The sequence below is a fragment of the Lepisosteus platostomus genome, chromosome 7 (genome assembly GCF_059453375.1).
Source record: "Lepisosteus platostomus isolate fLepPlt1 chromosome 7, fLepPlt1.hap1, whole genome shotgun sequence".
Lineage (NCBI taxonomy): Eukaryota > Metazoa > Chordata > Actinopteri > Semionotiformes > Lepisosteidae > Lepisosteus > Lepisosteus platostomus.
The window spans coordinates 43,413,914-43,437,820 of NC_142617.1; the positions used below are offsets into that span (position 1 = coordinate 43,413,914).

At 47.2% G+C, this 23,907-nt stretch overlaps 1 protein-coding gene across 3 annotated transcripts in view; it reads right to left on the reverse strand.

Annotated features, from left to right (window-relative positions):
- Positions 1 to 993: 993 nt before the first annotated feature.
- Positions 994 to 23,907, reverse strand: part of itpr3 (inositol 1,4,5-trisphosphate receptor, type 3) — a 39,501-nt gene continuing 16,587 nt past the window's right edge. For 2 of the 3 annotated variants that reach the window (XM_088640571.1, XM_088640570.1), the window contains exons 14-58: positions 23,199 to 23,340; positions 22,398 to 22,559; positions 21,708 to 21,880; positions 21,503 to 21,622; positions 21,023 to 21,214; positions 20,326 to 20,577; positions 19,905 to 20,049; positions 19,394 to 19,538; positions 18,917 to 19,113; positions 18,294 to 18,414; positions 18,146 to 18,200; positions 17,680 to 17,845; positions 17,179 to 17,340; positions 16,758 to 16,832; positions 16,351 to 16,470; positions 15,810 to 15,932; positions 15,356 to 15,556; positions 14,959 to 15,210; positions 14,557 to 14,682; positions 14,264 to 14,389; positions 13,574 to 13,694; positions 13,165 to 13,346; positions 12,915 to 13,063; positions 12,520 to 12,628; positions 12,089 to 12,179; positions 11,351 to 11,526; positions 11,063 to 11,225; positions 10,771 to 10,943; positions 10,232 to 10,432; positions 9,848 to 9,958; positions 9,583 to 9,678; positions 8,775 to 8,876; positions 7,859 to 7,945; positions 7,651 to 7,761; positions 7,294 to 7,486; positions 7,052 to 7,165; positions 6,709 to 6,881; positions 6,073 to 6,237; positions 5,684 to 5,876; positions 5,282 to 5,386; positions 4,895 to 5,016; positions 4,138 to 4,303; positions 3,802 to 3,962; positions 3,265 to 3,426; positions 994 to 2,853 (exon numbers count right to left, since the gene is read on the reverse strand). In XM_088640571.1, the coding sequence (XP_088496697.1) occupies positions 2,737 to 2,853; positions 3,265 to 3,426; positions 3,802 to 3,962; positions 4,138 to 4,303; positions 4,895 to 5,016; positions 5,282 to 5,386; positions 5,684 to 5,876; positions 6,073 to 6,237; positions 6,709 to 6,881; positions 7,052 to 7,165; positions 7,294 to 7,486; positions 7,651 to 7,761; positions 7,859 to 7,945; positions 8,775 to 8,876; positions 9,583 to 9,678; positions 9,848 to 9,958; positions 10,232 to 10,432; positions 10,771 to 10,943; positions 11,063 to 11,225; positions 11,351 to 11,526; positions 12,089 to 12,179; positions 12,520 to 12,628; positions 12,915 to 13,063; positions 13,165 to 13,346; positions 13,574 to 13,694; positions 14,264 to 14,389; positions 14,557 to 14,682; positions 14,959 to 15,210; positions 15,356 to 15,556; positions 15,810 to 15,932; positions 16,351 to 16,470; positions 16,758 to 16,832; positions 17,179 to 17,340; positions 17,680 to 17,845; positions 18,146 to 18,200; positions 18,294 to 18,414; positions 18,917 to 19,113; positions 19,394 to 19,538; positions 19,905 to 20,049; positions 20,326 to 20,577; positions 21,023 to 21,214; positions 21,503 to 21,622; positions 21,708 to 21,880; positions 22,398 to 22,559; positions 23,199 to 23,340 (6,598 nt within the window). In that variant the 3' untranslated portion in view covers positions 994 to 2,736. Of the gene's footprint in view, positions 2,854 to 3,264; positions 3,427 to 3,801; positions 3,963 to 4,137; positions 4,304 to 4,894; positions 5,017 to 5,281; positions 5,387 to 5,683; positions 5,877 to 6,072; positions 6,238 to 6,708; positions 6,882 to 7,051; positions 7,166 to 7,293; positions 7,487 to 7,650; positions 7,762 to 7,858; positions 7,946 to 8,774; positions 8,877 to 9,582; positions 9,679 to 9,847; positions 9,959 to 10,231; positions 10,433 to 10,770; positions 10,944 to 11,062; positions 11,226 to 11,350; positions 11,527 to 12,088; positions 12,180 to 12,519; positions 12,629 to 12,914; positions 13,064 to 13,164; positions 13,347 to 13,573; positions 13,695 to 14,263; positions 14,390 to 14,556; positions 14,683 to 14,958; positions 15,211 to 15,355; positions 15,557 to 15,809; positions 15,933 to 16,350; positions 16,471 to 16,757; positions 16,833 to 17,178; positions 17,341 to 17,679; positions 17,846 to 18,145; positions 18,201 to 18,293; positions 18,415 to 18,916; positions 19,114 to 19,393; positions 19,539 to 19,904; positions 20,050 to 20,325; positions 20,578 to 21,022; positions 21,215 to 21,502; positions 21,623 to 21,707; positions 21,881 to 22,397; positions 22,560 to 23,198; positions 23,341 to 23,680; positions 23,826 to 23,907 lie in introns of those variants that run through there. The other variant, XM_088640572.1, reaches the window with a different exon arrangement.

Consider the following 23,907-nt stretch of genomic DNA (forward strand, 5'->3'; position numbering starts at 1 on the left):
TTTGCTGGAAGGTGGTACCGAGAGAGCCGTCCTCCTGCTGGACACTAACAGCAACTCATCGCCCAGTCTTACCCCTCTGAGTCTGGGTTTCAAACCCAGCCAGAGCTGAACCATTGGTTAAAACACCAAAGCCTGGGTTATTTAGGCTTTGAGGTCAGGATGTGTATTTTTTAATGGCATCACAGAAATCATTCTGTTTTTTTTGCACAAGCTGTTGCGCGTGCAGTGAAAAGGAACAGACTCGTCATCTACTGTCGGCTAGCCAGGTGGAACAGCAGCCGGGTGTCACACCACAGCCTGTCACTGCGCTGTCCGTTATCCTGACTGTGTCCAGAGCACCATGGGACACTCTGTCTCAATACCATCCCCCCACTCTGCCTTCTTCCTGGAGTCCCCCATGGTGAAACCCGATACAAATCTCTTGTTTTGTTGCTGCTGTCCCTTGGGCCTCTGGTGCAGCACCTCATCTAGAAGGAGAAACGGAGACAAACAAGCTGCCAGGTCCCTAATCTGCAAGACGGTGCTGCTTCAGTGTCAGTGGGGGTGAACAGAAAATATTCCTATATGCATGATAAGAAATATCAAAGTTTGTGCTAAAGAAGGCATTGCACTGTAACAATGTAAAAAAACGGCCAACTTGATTAAACATAGAAAGGAACACGAAAAAGAGGCCATTCATCTCTCCTCTCTTGTTGCCTTTGCTGTCTGCTACAACATCCAGGATGAAACATCCTTGAGAGCTGTTGGCCTTAACAGTACAGTAATGTCTTACAAGCACCACAACCTCACAACTCTTTATGTAAAGATACGCTTCCTAGTCTCTATTCTGAAAACCTAAAACCCACTTTTTTTCTTTCAGTGGTAAAGTAAATCGAATTGAGTCATCTTTGTCAAAAACCCTTCTGGACATTGGTTCTTTGAATGCTTCTCACCATGAGAATCTTATATAATGTATATAATATAAACATAATGAAAAAAAGATCAACAGACAGGTATATATAAACCAGGGTAACAGCTTTATTCAGTCATTTATCTCACGTGCTAGAACTACATGTACACAGCAGATTCTAGAACAAGCCATTACCCCTGGGCTCTTCTGGGAGGGCAGAGTGCCTTTTGCATTGTGTTCCAACCAATTAATCAAATTAAATTGATTATTTTCTTATACGAATAGATACGGGAATTTTTTAAATGTCTTTTACAGTTGAATGCTAAAAAGATTCACTTTACTAAAGATACAGTTGCATATGAAACACCTGGGTGCCAGGTGTACAATTTGCAGATGTGCAGTTCAATAGCTGAAGCAGCTGTGGAACACTAACTAGAAGGCACTAAGCACTCCTGCAGGTGAGTCTCAGAGCTCAGAGTGTTCCCATGGTCAAGGCAGAGACAACCCTTTCTCAAGTCTTGAAAAACACAGCAACACCACCAGCGGAAATCAGTTTTGATAATGATGCTTCCATTTTAATAATAACTACAGAATTATTCTCGGAGTGCTGCAGGTTTGTCACTCATTTAAAAAACATTTCTAAAACAAATATACAGAAAGGGTGAGCTGGACTTGCTGTACAGCGCACCATACTTCAACAGTTTAAATAAATGCTCTCCAGCTCTCTATATTTGCACTACAGCTGTGGTCCAGATCTGGCTCCTGCATGCAGTACAGACAGGCGTACACACACATACTGTATCTGTAGAACACAGTATTAACTTTCTGTATTTTACATGGCTCAATCCACAAGAATATGTGATGAGGATTTGAAAACTAAATGTTAAATATAGTTTAACAATATACCTACTAAAAGGGTGAATAAGCAACTTTGAGTAGCAGGCATGTTGCATATTTTGTTGCATGTTGACAATTCTGTGTAGAAATGTACACGATCACACAAGCGACCTGCCGGTTTCCCAGGACTATATGAACAACTGTGTCGCTCAATCAGTTCTCCTGTCATTTTGTTGCATAAGCTGGCTCAGAACCGTTTCACAATAGAGTGTTTCCGAAAGGACCGCACAGCAGTATCTCCCCTGGTCCTGAGACTATGAGTGTTATTGTGAAAATGTTTGCCAAGGTGGTGTCAGGGCTGCTGAATCTTTATTCCAGGCTCTGCTGGGGATACCGAACTTCACACAGCCCCTCTCACCCCTCCCCCTCCATCCAGTTCTCCCTCAGAAAAACTGTAGAGATAGTATGTGGTAACTCAGTAAGTTGAATTGTAATGTAGTGGAATGGCACTCTCTGTCACACTGACACAGTGAGACAGTGGAGGTCACATCAGCCTCCATCCCCTCCTGGAAAACACCAGCTACAAAGCATGATCACGAAAAACTTGAAAGGAAAAAAGAGAAACACAAAGGACAATAAGGACAACAACAATAATAAAGTACAGAAGTGTACAAGGACATCAAGTACGTGACCATAGTACGTGACCACTGTAAGAGAGACATGTTCTTCACAGTCATGAAATGCACCATTACAAACAAACATAACCAACAACACAACAAACAGATTAAAGAAGGGAGGCTGATGCAGGAGGTTCAGAGGTTTCCGGAGCACAGTGCTGGTAAAGTTTTCATCAAGAAGATGAGCTGACCCAGCACTGATAAAGCCTCTGTCTTGGTGGAGTGGTCTGGCCCTGAGACCAGGTGACTGTACATGTGAGCTCTGGAAGGAACCATGTTGTCACAGCTGAGGGGGCCTGCCTTACAGGGCATGGGACTGAGGATGAAGTGGAGCTACGTCTTGACGATCTGGTGGTTGCCTCCTGCTCCTGCTCCAGTGGGCGTGGCAGATGAGGAGCCCTGCACGTCCACGAAGCCCATGCGCTGGCGCCGTTTCCTCTGCTCTGTCATCTAGGGCACAAAGAGAGGACACTCACAAGATCCTAGAAAGCATTAGGGCTGAGCAGGACACACAGTCTGCAATGAGCCTCTTCCCTAGCCCCTGAAAGATACCAGGGTCCCTGAGTGTCATTCCATCTAGGCTCTTAATGACTTACTGCATTTTTATCGACTTTACTGGGCTTAATTCAAAATTACCAGGTCTTTTTTCATTTAGGTGTTTAAATTAACTGGACCTGGTGTGAAGATCACACTTTGTCGATGCATCTGTGGTGAGACTTTTACGTGTTCTTTCACCTCGGATGATCTGTGGCCTCAGGTGCATTTATTACCTGTTCATTAATCATCTGTGTGGCGAGGTCAGAGTGCAGTTACCTGTACATACATCTCAAGGCAACTGTGTATTCAGACGAGATTAGTCACCTGTTCTTTCAGTTCAGTCAGCTGTGTGGTCAGGTGAGTGACCAGCTTCATGGTGGAGTTCAGCTTGTCCTGCAAGTTCCTCATCTCGTTCTGCTCCCCGTCTGTGTCGGTGACCACGAGTGACATGGCCTGCATCCGTGGGAACCAGTCCAGGTTCTTGTTCTGCAGGTTGCGAAAAAAGAAGATCCCCATCACTCAGAGATACACGGCTGCATTCTTAGAACCCACCCATGCACACACAGAACCCACTCCTACTAAGGGAAAATCGCAAGAATCTTATAGTTGCCAAAGAGTCAGGTGGCTCAATCCCTACATGAAGTGACACAATTTTGCTACATGAACACTCCATAGATATTGTGCTTTGATCTGCCTTTCTAACCAAAGCCAAAGGGGTTTTCCATTATAAAAGTAAGCCTTGCTCAACCGCATTATTTAAATTATCTGAAAAAAACAAAAAAGAGGTAGATATTGGTCCAGGAAGACAATTTCCTGCCACTACAATAACAAGCGTAGATAGTGAAGTAGTTCTGGTTGTACCTTGATCATCATGGCTACGTAGCTCTCAGGACCTGTGTAGTCTGTCTTGTTCTTCTCTCGCACCAGTACGATGAAGTAGAGGTAGTTCCATATGTTGTGTTCTATCTTGATATGCTCCTCGAACGAGACAGTCTTATTGTCAAACTTGTCCCTCTCTAGACCTGGAGAAACCAAAGGGAGCCTGGAGTTAGTGCTTGAAACTAGGGAGCCCTTGACACTGTCAAATTGCTCAGCCATGAGCACCTCCTCTTCGGTGTACCCCTTCTCTGCACAGGTAGAGTGCTGGCCTCCCTCTCACTCCCTGCACCCCTATCCCTCCCTCTCCCTTTAACACACCACAAATGAAGCAGGTGGTCTTCAGAATCTCCTCTTTCTTCTGTTTCTCGCTGCGCAGATCGGCAAAGGTGTCGATGATAACCCCAAAGATGAGGTTGAGGACGATGATGATAACAATAAAGTAGAAGAGCAGATCATAGACCACACGTGCTGGAAATAGAGCCTCCTGTGTAGGAGACACAAACACAGACGAGACTGTCAGATTGGGATGAGTTAGCAGCATTTCCACTGTGAGAGAAGGATATTGACTCTTTCCCCAGTTCCATCACCATTTCCCCCTCCCCAAGGCAGGCAAGCTCGCTGTGTTTACACAATGAAGGATTAGGGGTGTGCATGAGTCTTACCAAATAAGGAGCTTTTAACAGCTAATGAGTGCAGACCTGAAAAACGTGTGTGTTATGAAACTAATCTGAACATTTCACACCACGCATAGCACAGCAGGAGTAAACTGGCTCGGTAACCATTTGTGAGCAGTATAGAGTAGAAACATGTGAAAGGTGCACTGCAGTGATTTACTGTATACTGTATGTACAGTATTGACTCTGTGTGTAATGATGCTGGGCTACAGCCCCGCAGTGGCAGGTGGTATATCTGTAAGTACAGTATACATGTTAATGAAAAGCATGCCTTTGTTTGGCATGCCAAAGAGGGACAGTCCACAAGGGCCTTGATAAGGGGAGGCATATCTGTAAGCACAAATGTCTGCGATTGCTTTGTGAGAGGCAAGCACATCAAGAGGGGAGGAGGCTGCTCTTACGTCCTTAGAAGGCTTGCGTAGCACATCTCCGACCCCCCCGCCATTCCGCAGCCCATGGTTCAGCACCGTCACGATGCACATCAGCAGGGTGTCACAAGCGCGCTCCGTCCCATCGTCCTCCTCTGCACAGGGAAGAACACACCCCCCTCATTCAGTTCCAGACTGTTTGCCTTGGCGTACAAATTATACACATAAAAAATTCTGCTTTCTTTTACCATTAGAGCAATTTTGTTTTTCTTAGGTATAAGCAATTGATTCAGAACCATCATTATTTTCCTGATATTGCTTCCTATCAATGCAGTACAAGAGCTTTGAACACATGGTGATGATTGCTAGCGGCAGCAGTAGAAATGGTGCTGTTAAAATTCTCACTGCTCACTCTCTCACCCTCAGGGACGGCCGGCGTGTTGTCTTCGGTGGTGCAGCTCACGCCATCTCCACTGCAGGAGTTCAGGAAGTCCTTGGCAGCCTCTCCGTAACCACTGGCTATGTCTGAGAGAGGGCAGTCAGAGGTCAGAGGTCAGAGGTCTCCAGGGACATACTCCGCTCCGAAAGACAGCTGTAATGTTTTCTGACGTCTTCTCATGATTGTATGTGTTCCCCCTGCTCAGTTTTTCCTCCATTTCCGTAATGTTGTGCGTCTCTATATTGTAACATATTATTACCACAAATTCATTTCATTGTGCTATTGGACTGTGCTGCTTTTAACATTATATAATAAACTAGGCTTCTGTAGTGGCGCTGAGCTTTCAGATTATCCTTCCCTGACCCTACCTTTCTCCTTCATACCTGTGTCCTTGGCCTGGGACAGGTGGTCCACCTCCATGATGAAGTCATTCTTGAGGAAGAGGAAGCCCACAATGGAGAAGAGGTAGACGAGGATGAGCGCGAGCAGCGCAGTCAGCAGGATGGAGCGGCCGTTCCGTGTCACGCTCTTGATCACGTTGAACAGAGTCTCCTCTCGGTAGATCAGATCGAACAGCTGGAAGGATGCAAGGCTATGGGTAACATCTGGATCACATCTGGTACACTCTGACACTGGGGACAGTCTAAGGTTATAGTGCCCCCTTTCCTCCAGTACTACAAAATGGAGCTGGCTGTTCATCGTGTAGGTTAGTCTAAGGAATGAAGAGGGAGAAATCGGATTTGAGGAGGAGTGGGAGAGGGGTGTGACTTACGAGGATACTGTAGAAGAGCTCGTGGACACACAGCCCCAGGGTGCTGGTCAACACATAGCCCACATGGTACAGGAACTCCATGTCCATGATCATGGCCTTATACCCACGGATAAAAGTCCCACGGTTGCCAACAAAGCTCACCACAAACACAATCTTATTGATGAGCTGCAGAGAGGAGAGAGGGAGGGAGAGCAGAAAAAAGGAGAGAGGGAAGGAGGGTGGAGAACAGGAGAGAGCAAGTTGGAGGAGAGAGAGACGCTGAACAAGAGTGGCCTCTGAACTTCAGCACAGAACTGTACACTCAGTTCTGAGCTGACAGTTATACACACAAACTGACAACAGCTGCTGCTACACATTAGTTTGCTTCTCAACCATGAAATCCGGAACAGGGTTAGCTGTGTTTTGCCCTTTGATTTGACTATGTCAGTGACCTGTTACAGTAAAAACAGTAAAATCTTTGCTGCTCTGACAAATCAGGTATTAGAAACATATGAGGTAGCTGACCTCCTCTGTGACTGTGTGAAAGTGTGACTGTCTGGTGCCCTCTTGTGGACAGATCACAAATAAACTCTCCCCTTAAACACTGCATTTCCCAACTGAGCTGGTCTGCACTTTCCCACAGCAGCGCCGGCTTACATTGAGCGTGCCCAGGAGGATCAGAGTGGGGCCGATGCCGAAGTAGTAGATGGAGCGCAGGATGAGGGCCACAGTGAGGGGCCGCAGCCCGTATCTCTGGGAGAACAACCCCATCACAGACAGCCCCGCCATCACCCAGAACAGCATGGGCACGATCGGGGACTCCACTGGCTCTGGACAGGGGGAGATGGGTGGATCAGAGGACAAAGCAGTAAGAAGGAGAAGGAGAGAGAGTTTAAAACTGAGAAAGAGGGGGCTGGGTGGCAGAAATAATTTGGCAAATAAACATCCCCTAGGCTGAGACCCCAAACCCAAAATACCCCATCCTCCCACCCTAGCTCACCTGTGCTGTAGGGGTAAAAGACAGCAATGAGGAGGTTGATGAAGACGGCCAGGTTGAAGGAAATGCTGCCCCACAACGTCATCCGGCGAGAGAACCAGTAGAGCACGGGCATGCCTGCACATGCCAAGGACATGAGATCAACACGCTACACACCTTGACTTGAATGATGGGCTCAGAGCAGAGGACGGAGAAGAAGGGGACAGGGGAGAGGGTTCTGAGGAAGACAGAAGTAAGCTACATACTGCGCAGCTTCTTCTGCCACTCCATCTCGTTGTGCAGGAAGGAGGTCTGCTCGAAGAAGTCGCTGACTTTGCTGCCCTGCTCGTCCTGCTCGGTGGTGGTGAAGACACGGTGCTTGGACTCCTCCATCAGGAACTCGCAGATGCTGTGGACTGGGAACACGATCTGCTCCATGCTGCGGTCCTCTCGCACAATCTGCAGACACACAGAGGAGAAAAGGGTGAGAGAGATGAAGTGGAGAGAGATACCCAACTGAGGTTGAGGGAGGAAGGTAAGGAGAAGCTGGGAGGTTAAATGTGAAGCCTGATTACAGCAAAGCCATTAGTTTCTCCTTTTTTCTCATCCAGGTGACCCCGTACCTCAATCTGCGCCGTGTGTTGTTCGTAGTACTCTAGGGGGTCTTCCTTCTTTTCTCCTTCTGGAGCAGAGGACTTCAGCATTTTTGACAGTTGCCTGTTATTGAGGTTGAGCTGGGGACGGCAAGAGAGAGAATCCAGTCAACACTGCTGAATGAAGACACGCTCAGGCGATACAGATTTACTGTAATTAGAGGTGCAAGACTCTTACCATGGATGAGATGCCCTCCTCATCTTCCTCCTGTGTGCGTTTCAGTGGCTTCAGCAGGTGTATCAGATTCTTGTTGTGTCTGGCTAGCTGCAAAGAGAGGTCAGGGGTCAGAGGTCTTATGTATGAAATTTCAGGTTTACAGTTACTGTTCATATTCCAACCCTGCACAAGTGAGAGTGGAGTTTCACTGTCACAGTGACAGTGTGTGTATGTGGGTTCTGCAAAGCGATGATCACACTCTTCCAGCTAACAAGAGGCCTGCAGCATTGATAGGGATCTTTCAGCTACAGGGCTGATATAGGCCTGTAGGGGAAAATGGGTATTTTGACTAACTCAGCAAGTAGATATCCTTCCTTTTCAAGAGTGGCAATCAGATAAGAGTTTAGAGTCAGACTGATAGTCTTAATGTATGTCTTATATTTCACAACTTCTACCTTATGTAAAATTCTGCTTCAGGATACAGATTACCACCCTTACTGAGGACAGTCCCAGGCATCTGCACACATAACACCTCCACCGTGACCAATCGAAGCAAGTGCTTGAGACTTGATTGCAAGCTTCCAACCAAAAAAATGTTTCAAACAAATCCAGCTACCACTAGCACCAAGCAAGTCCTTTAACAAAAATCCTTATTAAATCCATGTGAGAACAAGCACAAACACCAATTCAACAACAGGCTAATCAATTATCAGATTATTACCCACTCTGTGCATTTACCACTATAACAGGCAATCTGGCAGCTTGTAGTGGCAGATCAGCTATAACAGCAGCCACTTCTTAAGCCAACAGACAGTGTCCTAGAGAAGGAACGGAGCTGTTAGCTGTGGCTGCCCTGCTGCCTGGACTGAACATGCCACTTTCTCCAGCACTCGCAGAGGGGCGCCGGGTGCCAGGGGTGTATGCGTGTGGGCGGTACCTGCAGGGCCAAGATGTAGATGTTGTGTCCAACTTCACGCGGCGACACCTCCCCCCCCTCGCACTCATCCTCCTGGTGGTACGCCTTCTTGATCACCTCCACCTGTGCAGCACGGGGACACAGGCAGGCATGGAGAGCTTGGACAGCGTGTTGGTGTGGGAAAAGACAAACAGCGCCTCACACTGGCATTCTCTCCACTGGGCAACACTTGGGTCACCAGCAGACAGGCTTCGTGAAACCCTGCACTCACCAATTTTAGTAAAATACTGAGATAAAGAATTATGCAACAGAGACAGATTATAGTTTTGAACTCTGTAGAACAACCCCAGAGGTCCCTCTCTTTAGCTGGTAAAATAATGACCTGTCAGTTTGCACCGACACCAAGTGTTGCAGGAGCTCAGTCCATAAAAATCTGTAGAATCTTCCGATCTCATTCCAACTAAATTTTTTATTCAAGTTGCTGGGTACTTGAATAAACCTAATTTATTCAGGTTATCTGGGTTTAAGATTAAGTTTCAAGATTAAAAAGGTGCTTTGAATGCAAAGTTGCAGCTCTTACAGAAGTTTTCTAGCATGTACTGTGGTTAAAATGCACTGAAATCATGACAGAAGTGTGGTAAAATCTAGGAAGGCATGGACACAACAGAAACCACAGCAAAGGGAAATGTCTGACAAAGGCAAACTAAGAACACTCTGGGCAAACTGTCCATGTAAAACGTCCATAATTGAGGTTGCATAGCAGAGCTCCACTGCGCTGGCCTGACTGTGAGCCTGGCAGTGCACAGAGACACAGAGGACTCTGTCCTACCAGCTCCTGGGGCCGCAGGTTGAACAGGATCCGTTCGGCATTCTCGCTGTCATGGCGACTCTCCATCAGGGCCAAGAGCAGCTTGGAGGCATTGTCCTGTGTCCAGGCAAAATTAAAAACAAAACACACCGGTGAAAACACACTGCATGAATTACCGACTTACGAAAAATGGTTGAAAAGGTTTGAAACTTTCGGTAACATTAAGGCATAGGGGAAAGAGGGAAAAACAGGAAAGAGGAGAGAGAGGGCAGGGGAAGTTTCCAACCTTCAGCTGAAGCACCATCTCCATGCGGTAGCGGCACAGCGGGCTGATGTCATTGAGGATGAGCGCAGTGATGATGTCAATACCGTTGGACTCGTGGGTGACGATGCAGGTCTGGAACACAGGAAGAGAAACGTGCTCTAAAGAAGCCTGGTCAGTGGAAGGTGACAGACAGCCTGGAGGACACTTCCTGCTGCAGCAGAAGCAAGCTGATGTCTTGAAAGTGATGGCAATCAACAAGTTGCTCTTGACTCTAAAGAACTCGTGGGGGGTTGGAGAATGGAAAGAAAAATAAGAGGTACATTACTTCAACAGCTGGAGCAGCTTTTTAACTTTTTGTAGATGGGCTGTTTAATGCAGCCCTACTGGTCTATGACCTGTTCTGACCTGGTTCTCCTGACAGGGCCCCTGGCAGTACTCAGTCAGGGTCTCCAGTGTCTGAGTGATGAGCCCCACGTTATTCTCGTTGATGTAGAGACCCAGCAGGCCCAGCCCGCCTGTAGTGCTGCCACACATGATGTCCAGGAACTGCAGAGTCTCGCACACTAGGTTGTAGTTGGTCTTGTTGTTCTGATTGCGCAGGAAATTCTGAGCAAGATGGAGAGCAACAGTTACATTTAACTGGAATTAGAATAACAAGATGGGCAGCTGGACAGGTTTTCCTGTTGTGATAGCAGTTCCTGAGTCTATACCCAAAAAGCACATGGAGGGAAGAATCTGATCTTGAATTACATCTGGGAATGTTTAGTACTGAAGAGAGCTCTCAAGAACAGAAGCCAATTCCACTGACTTATTTTTGTACTCTTTATATGGAGAATGAAGAGGAGGGTAGAAAAAATCAGAAGAGTAAATATAGTTGTGTGTACAGGTGTAAATGAAAGTGTGTGATCTGTGTGCACAGGCATATAGACTGGTTTGCTCCTGACCTGCAGATCTTGGTTGTGATTCTCACACAACAGCTGTAGGAAGCGCAGGATGGGCTTCATGATCATGACTGCAGGACCCATCTCTGCCTCAGTCTCCGGCTGCTCAGAGACAGCTGCACGGCCAGCATGAAGCTTCCCTGTGGAGTCCGCCATCGCGAAATGGGCCGGCCCACCTACAAATCATAGTCACAGCGTGTGTAAAATTAGGATCTGTTTGTGAAGTCCAGTGATCATGTAGGGGGCGGGACAGAGAGGAAGAAAGAGGAAAAGAGGGAGAGAGCCTAAGACTCACTGCTGTCTATCTCCTTGGAGTCTCTGGCCTTATTGCTCATCTCGCCCACATTGACTGACACGGTAGCTTTGATGTCTTGCTGCGCGCTCCTCATGCGGTCATGAAGAACTTTGAAGAACTTCTCTGACTTGTTGTCCCCCATCATCAACTTGTAGAATGAGTTCTTCAACAGAAGACAGGGCAATACTGTTAATACCGTCACTCTTCTGACAAAATAATCAGTAACCAGTGCAGTAACAAAATGTTTTATTATGTGAGCTGACACTTATGTCTGTATGTCTCTCCCACCTGGATCTCGGTGTTGCCCCCCTCCAGCAGTGAGATGGCCAGCTGGATGCTCTCAAAGAAGATCTTGTCGTTCTTGCTGCTCATGATGAGGTCAGTGACGAGCTTGGTCCCACCCTCCCTGTCCAGCCGACACTGCACTGCCGCTACTGTGGCCCAGTCCCTGTCCATCTCTAGACCTGAAGCACACAGACTAGGCTATGGTCTCATCTTCATCAAAAAGCATAACTTTTACTCTCTCAAATTACTATTTCCAAGGCTAAAAATAAGTTACAGCTTGGTGGCACAGTTGTTAGCATTGCTACCTCACAGTGGCGGGGCCATTAAGTTTAATTCCTGGGGTGCTCTAAGAGGCTTATCAATAGTGCTGAACAAAATCCAGAAAGCTACCATCAAATAAAACCAACAAGCGACAGGGAAAATTCCGGAAACAGCACAGGAGAACAGCTGTTGCTATAGGGAGGGATGCCAGAAATAACCAAAGCTGAAACTGCAGAAAGCACTCCCAACTGTGGCTCCAGACCTCAGCACACCTTACACAACAGCATCAATGTACTGTATTACTATGGATTATCTTAGCAAATTCTAGGATTTTTCAAGAAAAGGGTTGGATGAACCATATGGAAGTCTCCTCTGGGCTGCAAATGTTCTAAAGTTCAACATTTGTTGTAAAATAAGTAGAAAAATAATGGTTTAAACACTGCTGATACAGACACCTGTCTCCTCTGGAGCTGTTCTTACCCCCCAAGGTCAGCTCCGGCAGTTCTCCCCTTCCACCACTCTTCTTGTTGTAGAGGTAGTTCTGCAGCAGCACCTTCCTCAGAGAGATGCTCTAAAAGAGAGACCGAAGTGAGGCCATGCACACTGTCTCGGCATGGTTACACCAGCACCCTTCTTTTGGACAGGAACATAACAGCACTGTACCCCATACTGTAAATATGCTCAATATCTTTTGGGAAATGGGGCTTATACATTCCTGCAAATATTCTGCAGCTGCTGTATTGTAGTGACAAACAGCAATGCGTCATGGCTCTTCAATGTAATATAGAGAAAGACTGCGTGTAATTCTACCTGGAGTCTTGTTAACCAACACTCCAATCCTCCAGAGTAAACAGCAATGTCCACTTAACCTCCAGAACTCCAGCAGCCCGTTCTGACCCAGATGCTCTCACCTTCTCGTCAAAATCATACTTTCTGATGAGCATTTCCTGCAGAGTGCGCAGCACCTTGATGCACAACTTCTCCTCCGAGGTCATCAGTGTTTTGGTGTGTTGGATCAGCCTATGGACGAGATGGCACAGAACACCACTTAATGCACAGAGCCCACAGCAAAGTGCACGGCTTCATGCAGAGCACCTCTTAATACAGAGCTGACAGCATACAACACATTGCAGTGCTTCTTGCACAAAGCACTGCTTAATCCACAAAGACCACTGCACACAATTTAACACACAGAGTCAAAGCAAACAACATAGTGTGTTGTCTAGTACTTGGAGCCCACATACAACTACTACAGTACAGTCCAATGCAGAAGCACCACACATAGAACAGCTTGTGCCAAACTAACTTGGAAATGAAGCCACCAGTCTCGCAGCGTGATCGGGCTTCAGTGCCCTCTATAAACAGCAGCTCTGGATGGTGCAGGACATCCACCAGCACAGAGAGCTCTGCCTCTACCAGGGGCTTCAGCCTCTCCTCCAGGGTGTTGATAATGTCCTGGGAGAGAGAGAATGGCTTACTGCACTGCATACTGTATGACTGCTCATCGTGGCTGTCGATGGAAAGGGGGTACTGTGTAAGATGGCGAGAGCTCTGACCTGCAGCTTCTCGATGATGTTCTTGTAGTCCCAGGGGTTGTTGGGGGCGGGAGGCCGGTTGGACCGGGTCAGGCTTTTGTAGTTGGGGTTGTTGCGAGAGAGAGAGCCCAGCACACTGCTGCTCAGCATGGTGCTAATCTGGGTATCTAGTTCCACTGGCAATACAATGGAGCGCCCCTTTGCTGCACAAGACACACATGAATAGAACTATCATACTCCCGCTGTACATCACTGTGCCATTCTCAGACCCATAAACCCAAGATATTTCCAGCACTCCATTCACGGCTCTGTCCCAAGTCATGCCCCTGGCTGACCCCCCTTAACACATCCACATGCACATGCTTATTCTGTCACCCCCTATCCCCTCCTCACTGCCATGCAGCTGCACAACTCCCTTCCCCAGTCTCACCGGTCATGGCGAGGGTGCGGATACAGGCCTCCACCAGTGCGCGGTGCTGCTGCTGCAGCCAGGGGCAATCCAGGAGCCGCACTGTGGACTGCAGGAGCTGGATCACAATGGTCTGATGGGTCTGCGGGGGGGAGAGGAAACATGGGGCCCCATCACCATCACTGCACAGCACTGGTCCTGGCAAAGGGCCATTGCAGCTGACGGCCCAACGGATCTCGTCTTTGCAAACACTCAAGACAAGATCCAGATATGTTCTGTGACTGAAATGTCCTATACTTTTAGACTGAAAGAACAATGTCAGGTTGAAGATCTATGCCTTGGCTTCCTTCAACACTGGAAGAGATCCTTGGATAAGCAACTAACAAACAACTGTACCAGGTGGATCGAATGGCCTCCTATCATCTGTAACCTTTCTTACGTTCTTCTGACCCTGGCAGGATCATTGTGCACAGACAGTGACAACACACACTTCAGATGTCCTTTGTAGCAGAAGTACAGCAAGTGCCTCTGGTGCCGGAGACCAAAGGCATGAGTCCTCTATGGGGGTGATGAAAATCAAAGCCTCTTCGAAAAGTACACAATTCTTCCTATTTTCAGATAATTGCAAGACATAAAAGGTACAAATGCAGCAGAAGTGGTGATGTCAGCATGGAAGGGAACAAGGGCAGGTAGTGCCATTCTGGTACTCACTTGCAGCGCAGTGCTGTTCTCAGAGAAGGGTGAGCTGAAGAAAGCATTGATGGTGTCTAGGACAACTGTGATAACATAGCGCTCCAGAGTGGGGTCTTGGAACCGCTTCTCTCTCTTATTACACACCTGGAGAGGGAGGCGAAGGGGTGCAGAGAGAGAAACTGGGTGAAAATTTAAACATTTTTTTTGTTAACATAACACTGTTCCCTGTTAAATATACCCGGTATATGAGAGTGTGGTCCGGTCAAGTATCCCAGCTTCAGCAAAGGTATTACAGAATTTATGGTCCATACCCTGGCCATGTCCACAGTGAAGTTTTCAAACATCTTCCAGATGTGATTGCTAGTGTAGATCTCCTTCATCTCCACCTCCGTGTCCACATAGCAGTGGTTCACAAAGTTGACGTAGGCAATCTTCACCTGCAGAGGGCGATAGCAACGTATACTGAAAAGTAACAGACTCCACACCTAGATATCACCCTTCTTCCATTCAGGATGTTTAATCAGCTACAGCACACCCTAAGGAACTGCTGGTCATTGTTTGATCAAAAAAAAAAACTTAGTTTATCCGGTTCTTCTGACCTCTGCCAAGTCCCTCTATGTCAAACCCCTTTGTAGAGTGAGAGAAGCACTGTGGACAACTTTACACTTTTGAGGGACTCTTGACCCAAAGTGCCAGCTGTCCCGTTGTGATACCTCAGTGATGCAGTCCTCATGGGTGACGACGCGCACCACGTCCTCCAGGGGCAGCAGCGAAGTGCACTTGATCTCGGTGTAGACATTCTTGCCCTCGGCGCAGGCGGCCAGCAGCTCCACCAGAGAGATGTGGTAGCGCAGCGGGCTGTTCTCCTGGACGCCCTCCCGCGACTCCGCCATCAGCTCCAGCATTATGGCAAAGGACGTCTTGTCGTTGTAGAACACAACCACGTCTTCCCCTGCGTTTGTCAGCTGCATGTTCAAGGAGAGAGGAAAGAGAGGGTGGGGGGGGGGATTGGACACTGGACAGCTGCCTTGGCTTCAGCATAATAAACCTATTGCAATGCCATGCTCAGCACAAAATTAACAAAGAGGCTCCAGAGTGGAGCTCTCTTACCTCGGTCATGATCATGTCCTGGCACTTCTTGACGTATTTTCCCTCGGCCTTGATGATGGTGTGCAGGAAGTTGAGATACTGCACATGGCGGCCATGCGTGGCCAGGCAGTGGATGAAGTGCTGCAGGACCGTCTCACTGATCTCGGAGCACAGCTGGTAGTTGTTAGCGAAGATGTACTGCACTGTTTCTGCTTCCAGGAGCTGGTGTACAGAAGGGAAATAAGGACAGAGTGACAGATGTGAGAGAATACGAAAAACAACTCCATGACCTTACAAAGCATTGGGGTACCAATTTCAGAGCACATATGGGTAGTATAAACTATTCAGTTTGAATTGATGGCTTAACATCCTCTTATACTCTAAGTGACAGAATATCGCAAAAGAGCAGCTAAGACATCAGAGGCCTGCAAGTCTTAGGGATGGTTGAAAAATAGGCTGTAGATCCATCACTTACCCCTGGGTTGAGGAAGAGGCTGAGGTTTTTGTGAAGCAGGGCCTGGTTCTCAGGATTGCCCATGCAGAACTTCTGGAGGAACTGGTGAGTGTACTTTATGATTTCTTGCATTTTCATATCGCTCTGAGAAGGGGAAGAGGCAAAAAAGACCATCACAACATTCATAATCCATGCTGAATAGACTCAAACAGCCAAGACACAGCATTTTAGCAAATGCTACAATACTTGGTCACTCACATCACAGATTTGATTTGTCAGCATCTAATGTCTAGTTATAGGCAATGCCATTTAAGAAATGCCAATGTTTGCCACTGCTTATTATTATCAGTTTTAATGCTAATATGAGGGCAACTTCTAACACCATGTCTGCGGCAGGCTGAGGTCGGACCGAACACAATCGCAGAGCACCAGAGGGAGTACTGGGTGCTAGAGGAGCCTGGACGATGACAGTGTGGTTTCCCGGTTAACTGGGATGGATCTGACCCTGCGTGTGAAGTCCCCTTGGGGTCACAGCCCAGCACAGTGCCCAACACTCACTCACCTTGTCATAGGAGACCTGCAGCAGATCCAGCATCACCTTGTGGGCGCCCATGTTCTTCAAGAGACGCTGCTGCTTCTTCCACACCCCAGAGCTGCACATCTTATTGAGCCGCTCCAGGATCTGCCGGGGAACAGGGGTCACAGAGAGGTCTCAGACAGAGGTCAGGGGATGTCATGAAAGTTCAGGAGGAGTCCGAGAGAAATTACAGGTGAGTCAAAGGTGGGATCAGGAACTGGTTAATGTATATGGAAGCTCAAGGGGTGCTTATCAAGCAGAAAAAACAAACATATCTGAACACACAGGTCAACATAAGTTATTACTCAGCCCTTCTTATATAACCACCCTGCCCTGTACAAACTCATTTGCTTCTAGACCATCCCCAGAGTATGCCAAGGCAGCACAACAACCTCCTTGACGATCTGATAGTTCTCGTTGCTCTTCTCCGACTTCTCCTTCTTCGGCTCGGGGGCTTCAGGAACAGCCTAGGAAAGGGAAGGGACATTGGTTTCCCAGCTTGCACTGACACAACCCTAGGGGTCTCCGATAAAACTAACCACACCTCAGTGCAGTAAGCTTTATTTCATTAGGACAGAAATAAAAATGGAATTTGTTATTGAAAATATGTGATCTGCTCTCCTAAAACCAGGCTCTTCAAGAAGAACGCTGAACTATGGCTCTCAGGTAGTGCATTTAATACAGTTTTTACTTGTAATTGCTACAGACATGACTTCAAATTTGAGGATTGACCTGGGAAGCCCAGGATCCGTTGTGACTCCCACTCCCTACAAACTGCCCAGCGAACCGCCCCTGTGACTATGCAGCCCTAACCTCTTTCTCCTTCTTGTCCATCTTCCCCTCCCCTCCCCCTGCGCTGCTGCTTTTCTTGTCCACCCACAGCTCTGACTTCTCCACCATGGTGCGCAGCCGGTCCAGGTCGCTCTTGATAAGCTTGTAGTTGTCGACGTCCTGCGCCGAGATCAGCAGCTGGACCTAAGAGAGAGACAGGAAATGGAGAGAGAGAGGAAGGGAAAGAAGCGAGTAGGAGAGAGGAGAGGGAAATGGAGAAAGAGACGGAGGGAAGCTTAAACTACTACAATTCACACACAGTTACACTGGTCTTTAAACTAACATTTGATATTCTGAACATGTGTTAAACATTCAAAAGTTGAATACTGCCTGCCTGAAAGTGATAGCTTACCAGTCAGAAGGTGAGCTACCTGCCCTGAATGTGGTCACCTGTCAGAAGGTCAGATACACTACCCATCTTGAATGTGGTTACCTGTCAGAAGGTGAGCTATCTGCACTGAATATGGTCAGAAGGCCAGTTACCTGTTTGAAGGTGTGCAAGACCTCCTGTCTCTGGCTAAAGTGTTTGAAGAGCAGCTGCAATGCGCCCGATATGAGTGGGGGGTAGTCATGCATGGTGAGGTGGATCAAAACCCGCAGGAACATGCGACCCCCCTCATCGTCCACTTCCAGGATGCTGTTATTCTTCCTGGGTTGGAGAGAAGGCTGGATCAGCACAATGCACACATTCACAAATACATTTCTGTGAGACACCGTATGAAGTGAACTCAGCATATTATCATCATCTTCAGCTAGAACTTGCAAGGTCTCTCTCCCGATAACACTGGTCTGCAAGTCTTTTGGGTTTCATCTTCAATTACATAACAGTGTCAGTTTCTGGCTAAAATTGTTACAATTAGCCAGTGATTCACATCCTAAAGAACTACAGGAACAGACCGCTGATAGAAAGAATGGGCATCAAGGAACAAACATCAAAAATATGACTTACCCAACTCCGAACATGGCTTCTGCTTGCTCTCCAATGCGCTGCAGGTTAATGGTAGCTGGTGCAGAAAATATAAAGATACAGATTATGAAGTAGAAGGAAAAGGAGAATTAATGCTTAGTTTCCTGCAGGACACATATCAGAGGGTCACCTGTATGCTCAATGGCAGCAGTGGCGTCTGCATCTTCCATGGGGTACACCTCCACAAACTCCTTCTTGAAGACGGAGAGCAGGAAAGAGATACGATAGTCCAGACGCACATTGAGAATGAACTGGGGAGGGTGAGAAGAAAGAAGAATAAGGTCAGAATAGAGAAAGACTCACAGTTCTGAAACATCAATGTCAGTAACCGCTGCGAGTTAAGAAAATTCCTTATGTAACGTAGTTCCCCAGCCGGATCATCCCTAGTGGATGTTCCAATCCATCTTTCACAGCATTGTTCATCCCTGGCAGAGTCATGGAAAGACATGGAGGAGCAAAGTGCCTCCTGCGATGACAGAATGCATTTCTCAGCACTCACAGGACTATGCTTATCATAGCCTGCTTTATCCCTAAGGAAAGGATTAAATTGGCTCAATTTAACGAACAATCACTTAACTAACTGAGAGGTGGTGAGACCCAGAAGGCTTGCAGGCCTTGAAGACTGAAAACGCACTGCATTTTCCCCAGTAAACATAGTGCTTTCCCATTCTAAACAAGATTCCCTGGTTTAATTCAGTTGTTCATTTTGCACTTTTTCAACAGGTCTCCACTGTGCACTTGCTGAAGGCAAACCTGCATGATCTCCAGAATCTTCAGCTTGGTGTCCATGACAGTCACATCCTGCTTGTCGATGCTGTCCTTGCTGCGGGCCTGAGGGTCAACACTGACGCTGGAACGTCCTGGACCGCCGAAGATGGACTGCTTCCTGCTCAGGACCATAGTGGTCATCATGTGACCCACTCCATGGATAGAGCGCTTCAGGTTCTTCCCTGTAAAGCAGGTGAGAATGTTGAAGACACTCTCTTTGTCCCTCTGTTATCTACTCTCCATCCTCCCTGATCCTCTTATTCTTTCTTTCCAAGTCCATAGTTTTCTCTGACTCATCTCCATCTGCGTCTTTCCTGCTCAGCCTTCTGACTCCACTATTCCTCCTGTGATCGCTTTGAACTGCCCTCCTCTCCATTTTCACTCTGCACTACTGCCAGTCCTTAATTCCATCCTTATCTCCCTGACCCACCCCACATCTCCAGCCCTGGAGGCTCTGCTCACCAGCAACATCATCCTGGAACATGTTGTGCATGAGGGCAGGATTGGGGATGCAGTCGATAATGCCCAGCAGGGTGCGTGTCAGTCGCAGCAGCTCAAAGAAGCTGTAGAAGCCAAAGTAGATGAGGTGCCGGGCTAGGCTCACAACCTAGAGAGATGAGCACAGATCTTTTAATGAAAACACGACAGCCACCTACTGGCTGCTGTCATTGCTTGAAAGTGGTCAGTGTTAAACTGATTTTATCATCTAATGATGAGTTCTAACACAAACCTAAAAAGTAACAGCAGACAAACTTATCGTAGTTACCTTTGCAGATGTGGCTCTTAAAAAGTCAGGATTTCCTCAAAGAAATCCTCAAAGAGCCTGGCTCTCTAAAGAGTGGATCATGTGGATCATGTGAATATGGCTGTGTATAGGGGATATGCCTGGCGAAGTTTAAAGCACAGACAGGTACAGAGAAGGGGAATGACTGCCTGTGTCTTTGTCCTGGAGGTGGTGGGGCGGTACACCCACCTCATAGGTGAGCTTGTTCTTCTCATCATTGGAAAAAGGCAGGTCATCATTCAGCACATTGTTCAGGTACTCCTCCATAAAAGCCATGGTGTTGGCGAACTTGTTCTTCTTGTTGTCCCGAGAGTCATCCATGTTGGAATCATAGCTGGGAAGCAGAAGACAAGAGCATTCCAGCAATGGATTAATATTTATGGAGAGAAGTGTTTCAACACTGGGTTAGAATTTATTGCAGTCCTGTACTAAGATGCAATGTACATTGTGGTCAGTGGGATTATACAGTTCTGGTTAATACTGCACTATGCTGGGTTGTACATGCCCCTGGGGTAACAATCATAATGTAGCTCTTGGAAAACCACACTGGTCTTAAAATGGCTGAAAATAAAAGAGAGGTAAACTGAAAGTACCGCCTTAGGTTCCTCACTCTTTGATGGTGATGGAAGTGGGGATTTCAGTCCACAGGCGTGCAAACTTGACGGGTGTGACCAGCTCCTGGGGGTCGCGGTCCACATGGGTGTGCAGCATAAGGCGACAGAAGGAGGCACGCAGATCGTAGGGCAGTGCCTCATCCATCATGCACAGGAAGATCAGCTCTACATCCAGCTGCTTGGAGATCTCATCGATAGCAAGGTACTGCCGGTCCAGGCACATCCGCGCAAACAGCTTGAGCTGGTACCTGAGACATCGGGAATACTGGGTGTGTCAGCCACTCATATGGACATTAAACTCAAAGCATGCCCAGGTGTTTTTTAACCATTGCAACTAATGGCTTTTTAGTATTGACAGCCATCTGTCCTTGTGTAAAATCCAAATTACAGGCTGCTGAAAACAAGGTCTGCTCTTAACAAGCTTTGCTCTTTGTTGTAGAGGGACCAGAGTGCACCTAGAAGAGCTGAGGAGTGATGGGACAGATGCATCTGCAGCAGAATGTTAGTCAAAGTACAGTTGCCAAGAGAGTAGCCCAGCTGTGCCATGTGATGACTGAGGCAGGTGTACCTGTTCCAGGTAAGCAGCAGGGTAGCTTTCTGTGTAGGTTAGTGATTCAATGAGCCTGAGCTACATAAGTGGTAGAACAAACTTCTCTGTACATTATTATGCACACGCATCTGTGCTAGGAATACCTGTAGTAAGTGAGCACATTCTCATCATGTGCATTCCCCTGCCGGGCCTCCTGCGCAAGTTGCCTGATGCTCTTCTCTTGCTTCTCGTTGTTCTTATCTGTCCACACCAGCCATACCTCGTCCTCATCACCATACTCCTCCAGGGATATACTGTACTCTGTGGTCTGAGGCATCTCCTTGGGCACGCGGCGCCTGCACACACATGCGTACATTGGCATGACATGTCTGCAATCACTGTTTCATGAGAAACTCCACATCTCACTGTCGCTCAAGATGTGAATATGTTTGGAGCTCCTGTGACAATTAAACAGTGAATCTCTTCACAAAAGGAAACATATTCCCAAAATAATTTAGATTGGGATTCCATCCCAAAATGGGATGGAATATATGTACCACGTACACATACTGCACTCCTGGACACAGAGCTCCTGCAGTACACGAGCCCTGAGGAGGGAAGACATGGGGTAAAGCCTCACTCACTCTGTCTTGATGAGGATGTCCTGGTTCTTGGGGTCCAACACACACTTGCAGATCAGCTCCTGAGTGACAGGGATGGCCACATGATTGGATACACACAGGTCTGACAAGTAGTCCAGGAACCTGGCCAAAAAGGAAGGATATTCCATGAGCACTCTGGAAAACAATTCCACAGCAGTCTGATGCCCTTCCTATCAGTTCTTCCTACCTTGGCTCCCGGTTCTTGCGCACCAGACTGACGAAGGTCTCCACCTCAGTCTTGGTGATGTGCTTCTCCAGCAGCTTGCGGTTGTTGTGCAGCAGTGCGGTGATGGTGTCCTCAGCCAGAATGTCATAGCCAATCTGGGACTGCATCACGCCAAACTGCTTGGCAATGTGCTCCTGTTGTGGTGATGGAAGGGGAAGGGTGGAGTCATGTCCTCAATACCTTTTCATAACACATGTTGAGCAAGGCACTTGCAACCACGCCCAAGTGAAGAGCTCTGCAGGCTAGTGAAGAAGGTGAGACTGCGGTGCTGTCTTATGCTGCAAGAAGCTGATTAACACCACTGTCTCATCCGTATCTCTTTAGAAAAATACAACTTGGAGTGAAGGACTGACAGCTCTAAAGAAATGTCCACATGACTAAGTCACCTTTAAAGCCCCCTATTTAATTAAAGTTGATCCCCATCCATCTCATCTAGCTCCCCTAGAACTAAATGGTTGTGAGATGTCAATGTGCAGCATTTGAATGAAACCCTTTTAATTAAACATATTATGATTTCTGTCAAATTTACACAGTACTTCAGTAAAAGAGCATGCAAAACCTGCAAACGTGTCCTGGCAGAATGTTCGAGTCTCCCCAGTCGTCAGCTGGCTGTAGGAGCTGGTTCTTGGGCCTGGCAAACAAGAACCCTACCTGGTTTTTGCGGTATTCCTCCTGGGAGTGGCGCAGGACACGGTAACACAGCCGGAACATGTATTGGTAGGGTGCATTCTTCTGGTCTGCCAGCTCCTCAAGGCGCAGGAGGGGTCCTTCTGCACCTTTATCCTTAAAGGGAGCCTTCAGAATCCCGAATATCTGGTGCAGGAGAAGTGCACAGGGATAGATAAAGCAGAGATGCAGAACTGGATGAACGCTAATTTTCAACTACTGCAGAGCTTGGCTGGTGGGAGCCTACAACTTCAGCTCTGGTCTATATGGTCTGTAGCAGACCATGTCTACCTGTCTTACTGCCCTATTAACATTTACTACGCCATAGTTAGAGCAGGTTCTTCCCTGTTAGCAGGTCATACATAAGCAGTTGAGAATGCTGAGCAGGACACTCTCTTTGTCCCTGATCCTCTTAATTCTTTCTTTCTGACTCCGTAGTTTTCTCTAAGCAAAGAAAACCTGTAGTTTTTTTCCAAGCAAAGAAAAAAAATAATCAGGAAGCTTCAAGGGAAACATATGTTAAAGCATAGGACATCAATGCAGAAATTTGGTAAAACAAAGTAAATTAATGAGACAAACATGGGTAAACTATGGGAAACTAACAAAACCAAAGGACAAATCGACTGTGGCTAACTATACTTAAGATGGCATTGTTGCTTGAAACTGAGTTTCATAAGATCTGTGTCCTCAAGAGACAGGGGATATGACCACACACTGGGGGAAACTGATACCAAAGACAAGGCATTGTCAGACCCTTTCTGTCCTGCCCTGCAGAAGCACCCCTACCTGTTTGAGGATGTTCTGCTCCCTCATGAGTTTCTGTCTCTCCCGGTTGGCTTTGGTCATCACCACATCCAGCACGGACTGGCCAGTGTTGGGTGTGTCCACCACAAAGAATACCAGGTCCTCCAAAAGCTTGATGGCAAATCTAAGGGACAACAGGTAGAGGACTAAGTGGAGGAAGAGAGACCACGAAAACGAGAGAAAGGATGACAATGGAGTGAGAGATGGAGAAAGGTGTGAGAGAGAGACCAGGGTGTGCAGTGAAAAAGTTAAAACCACAAGTTCAGAGTGAATACTGACAATTAAATACCACTACACCAACCAGTACAGCTCTGTCTGCTGTAATTGCACAGAAATGTTTTAACACAGCATGTTAAAGACAAATGGAAGTGCTCCAGTCAGTCATGCTGTCAACCAGATGGAATAACCAATGAGAGGAGAGCAGGACAGTAGTGCTTTGTAGGACATAACCCTCTGTGTCTCACCTGGCATAGGTGCTGCTTGGACAGCATGAAATTAGAAGTGTCTCTGGTTATTAACACACTTGCACTGTCAATATACACAGACTCGCAACACGCCCCTCTTACAAGATCACACCACATGCAGTCGTCAGATAATGCCTTTTAAGTGTGGCAGTGCACATCAGCTCAGCATCCAGCACATTTCCTCTGATGGGCTCCATGAACTGGGTCTAAATCCACAGATGTTTGTT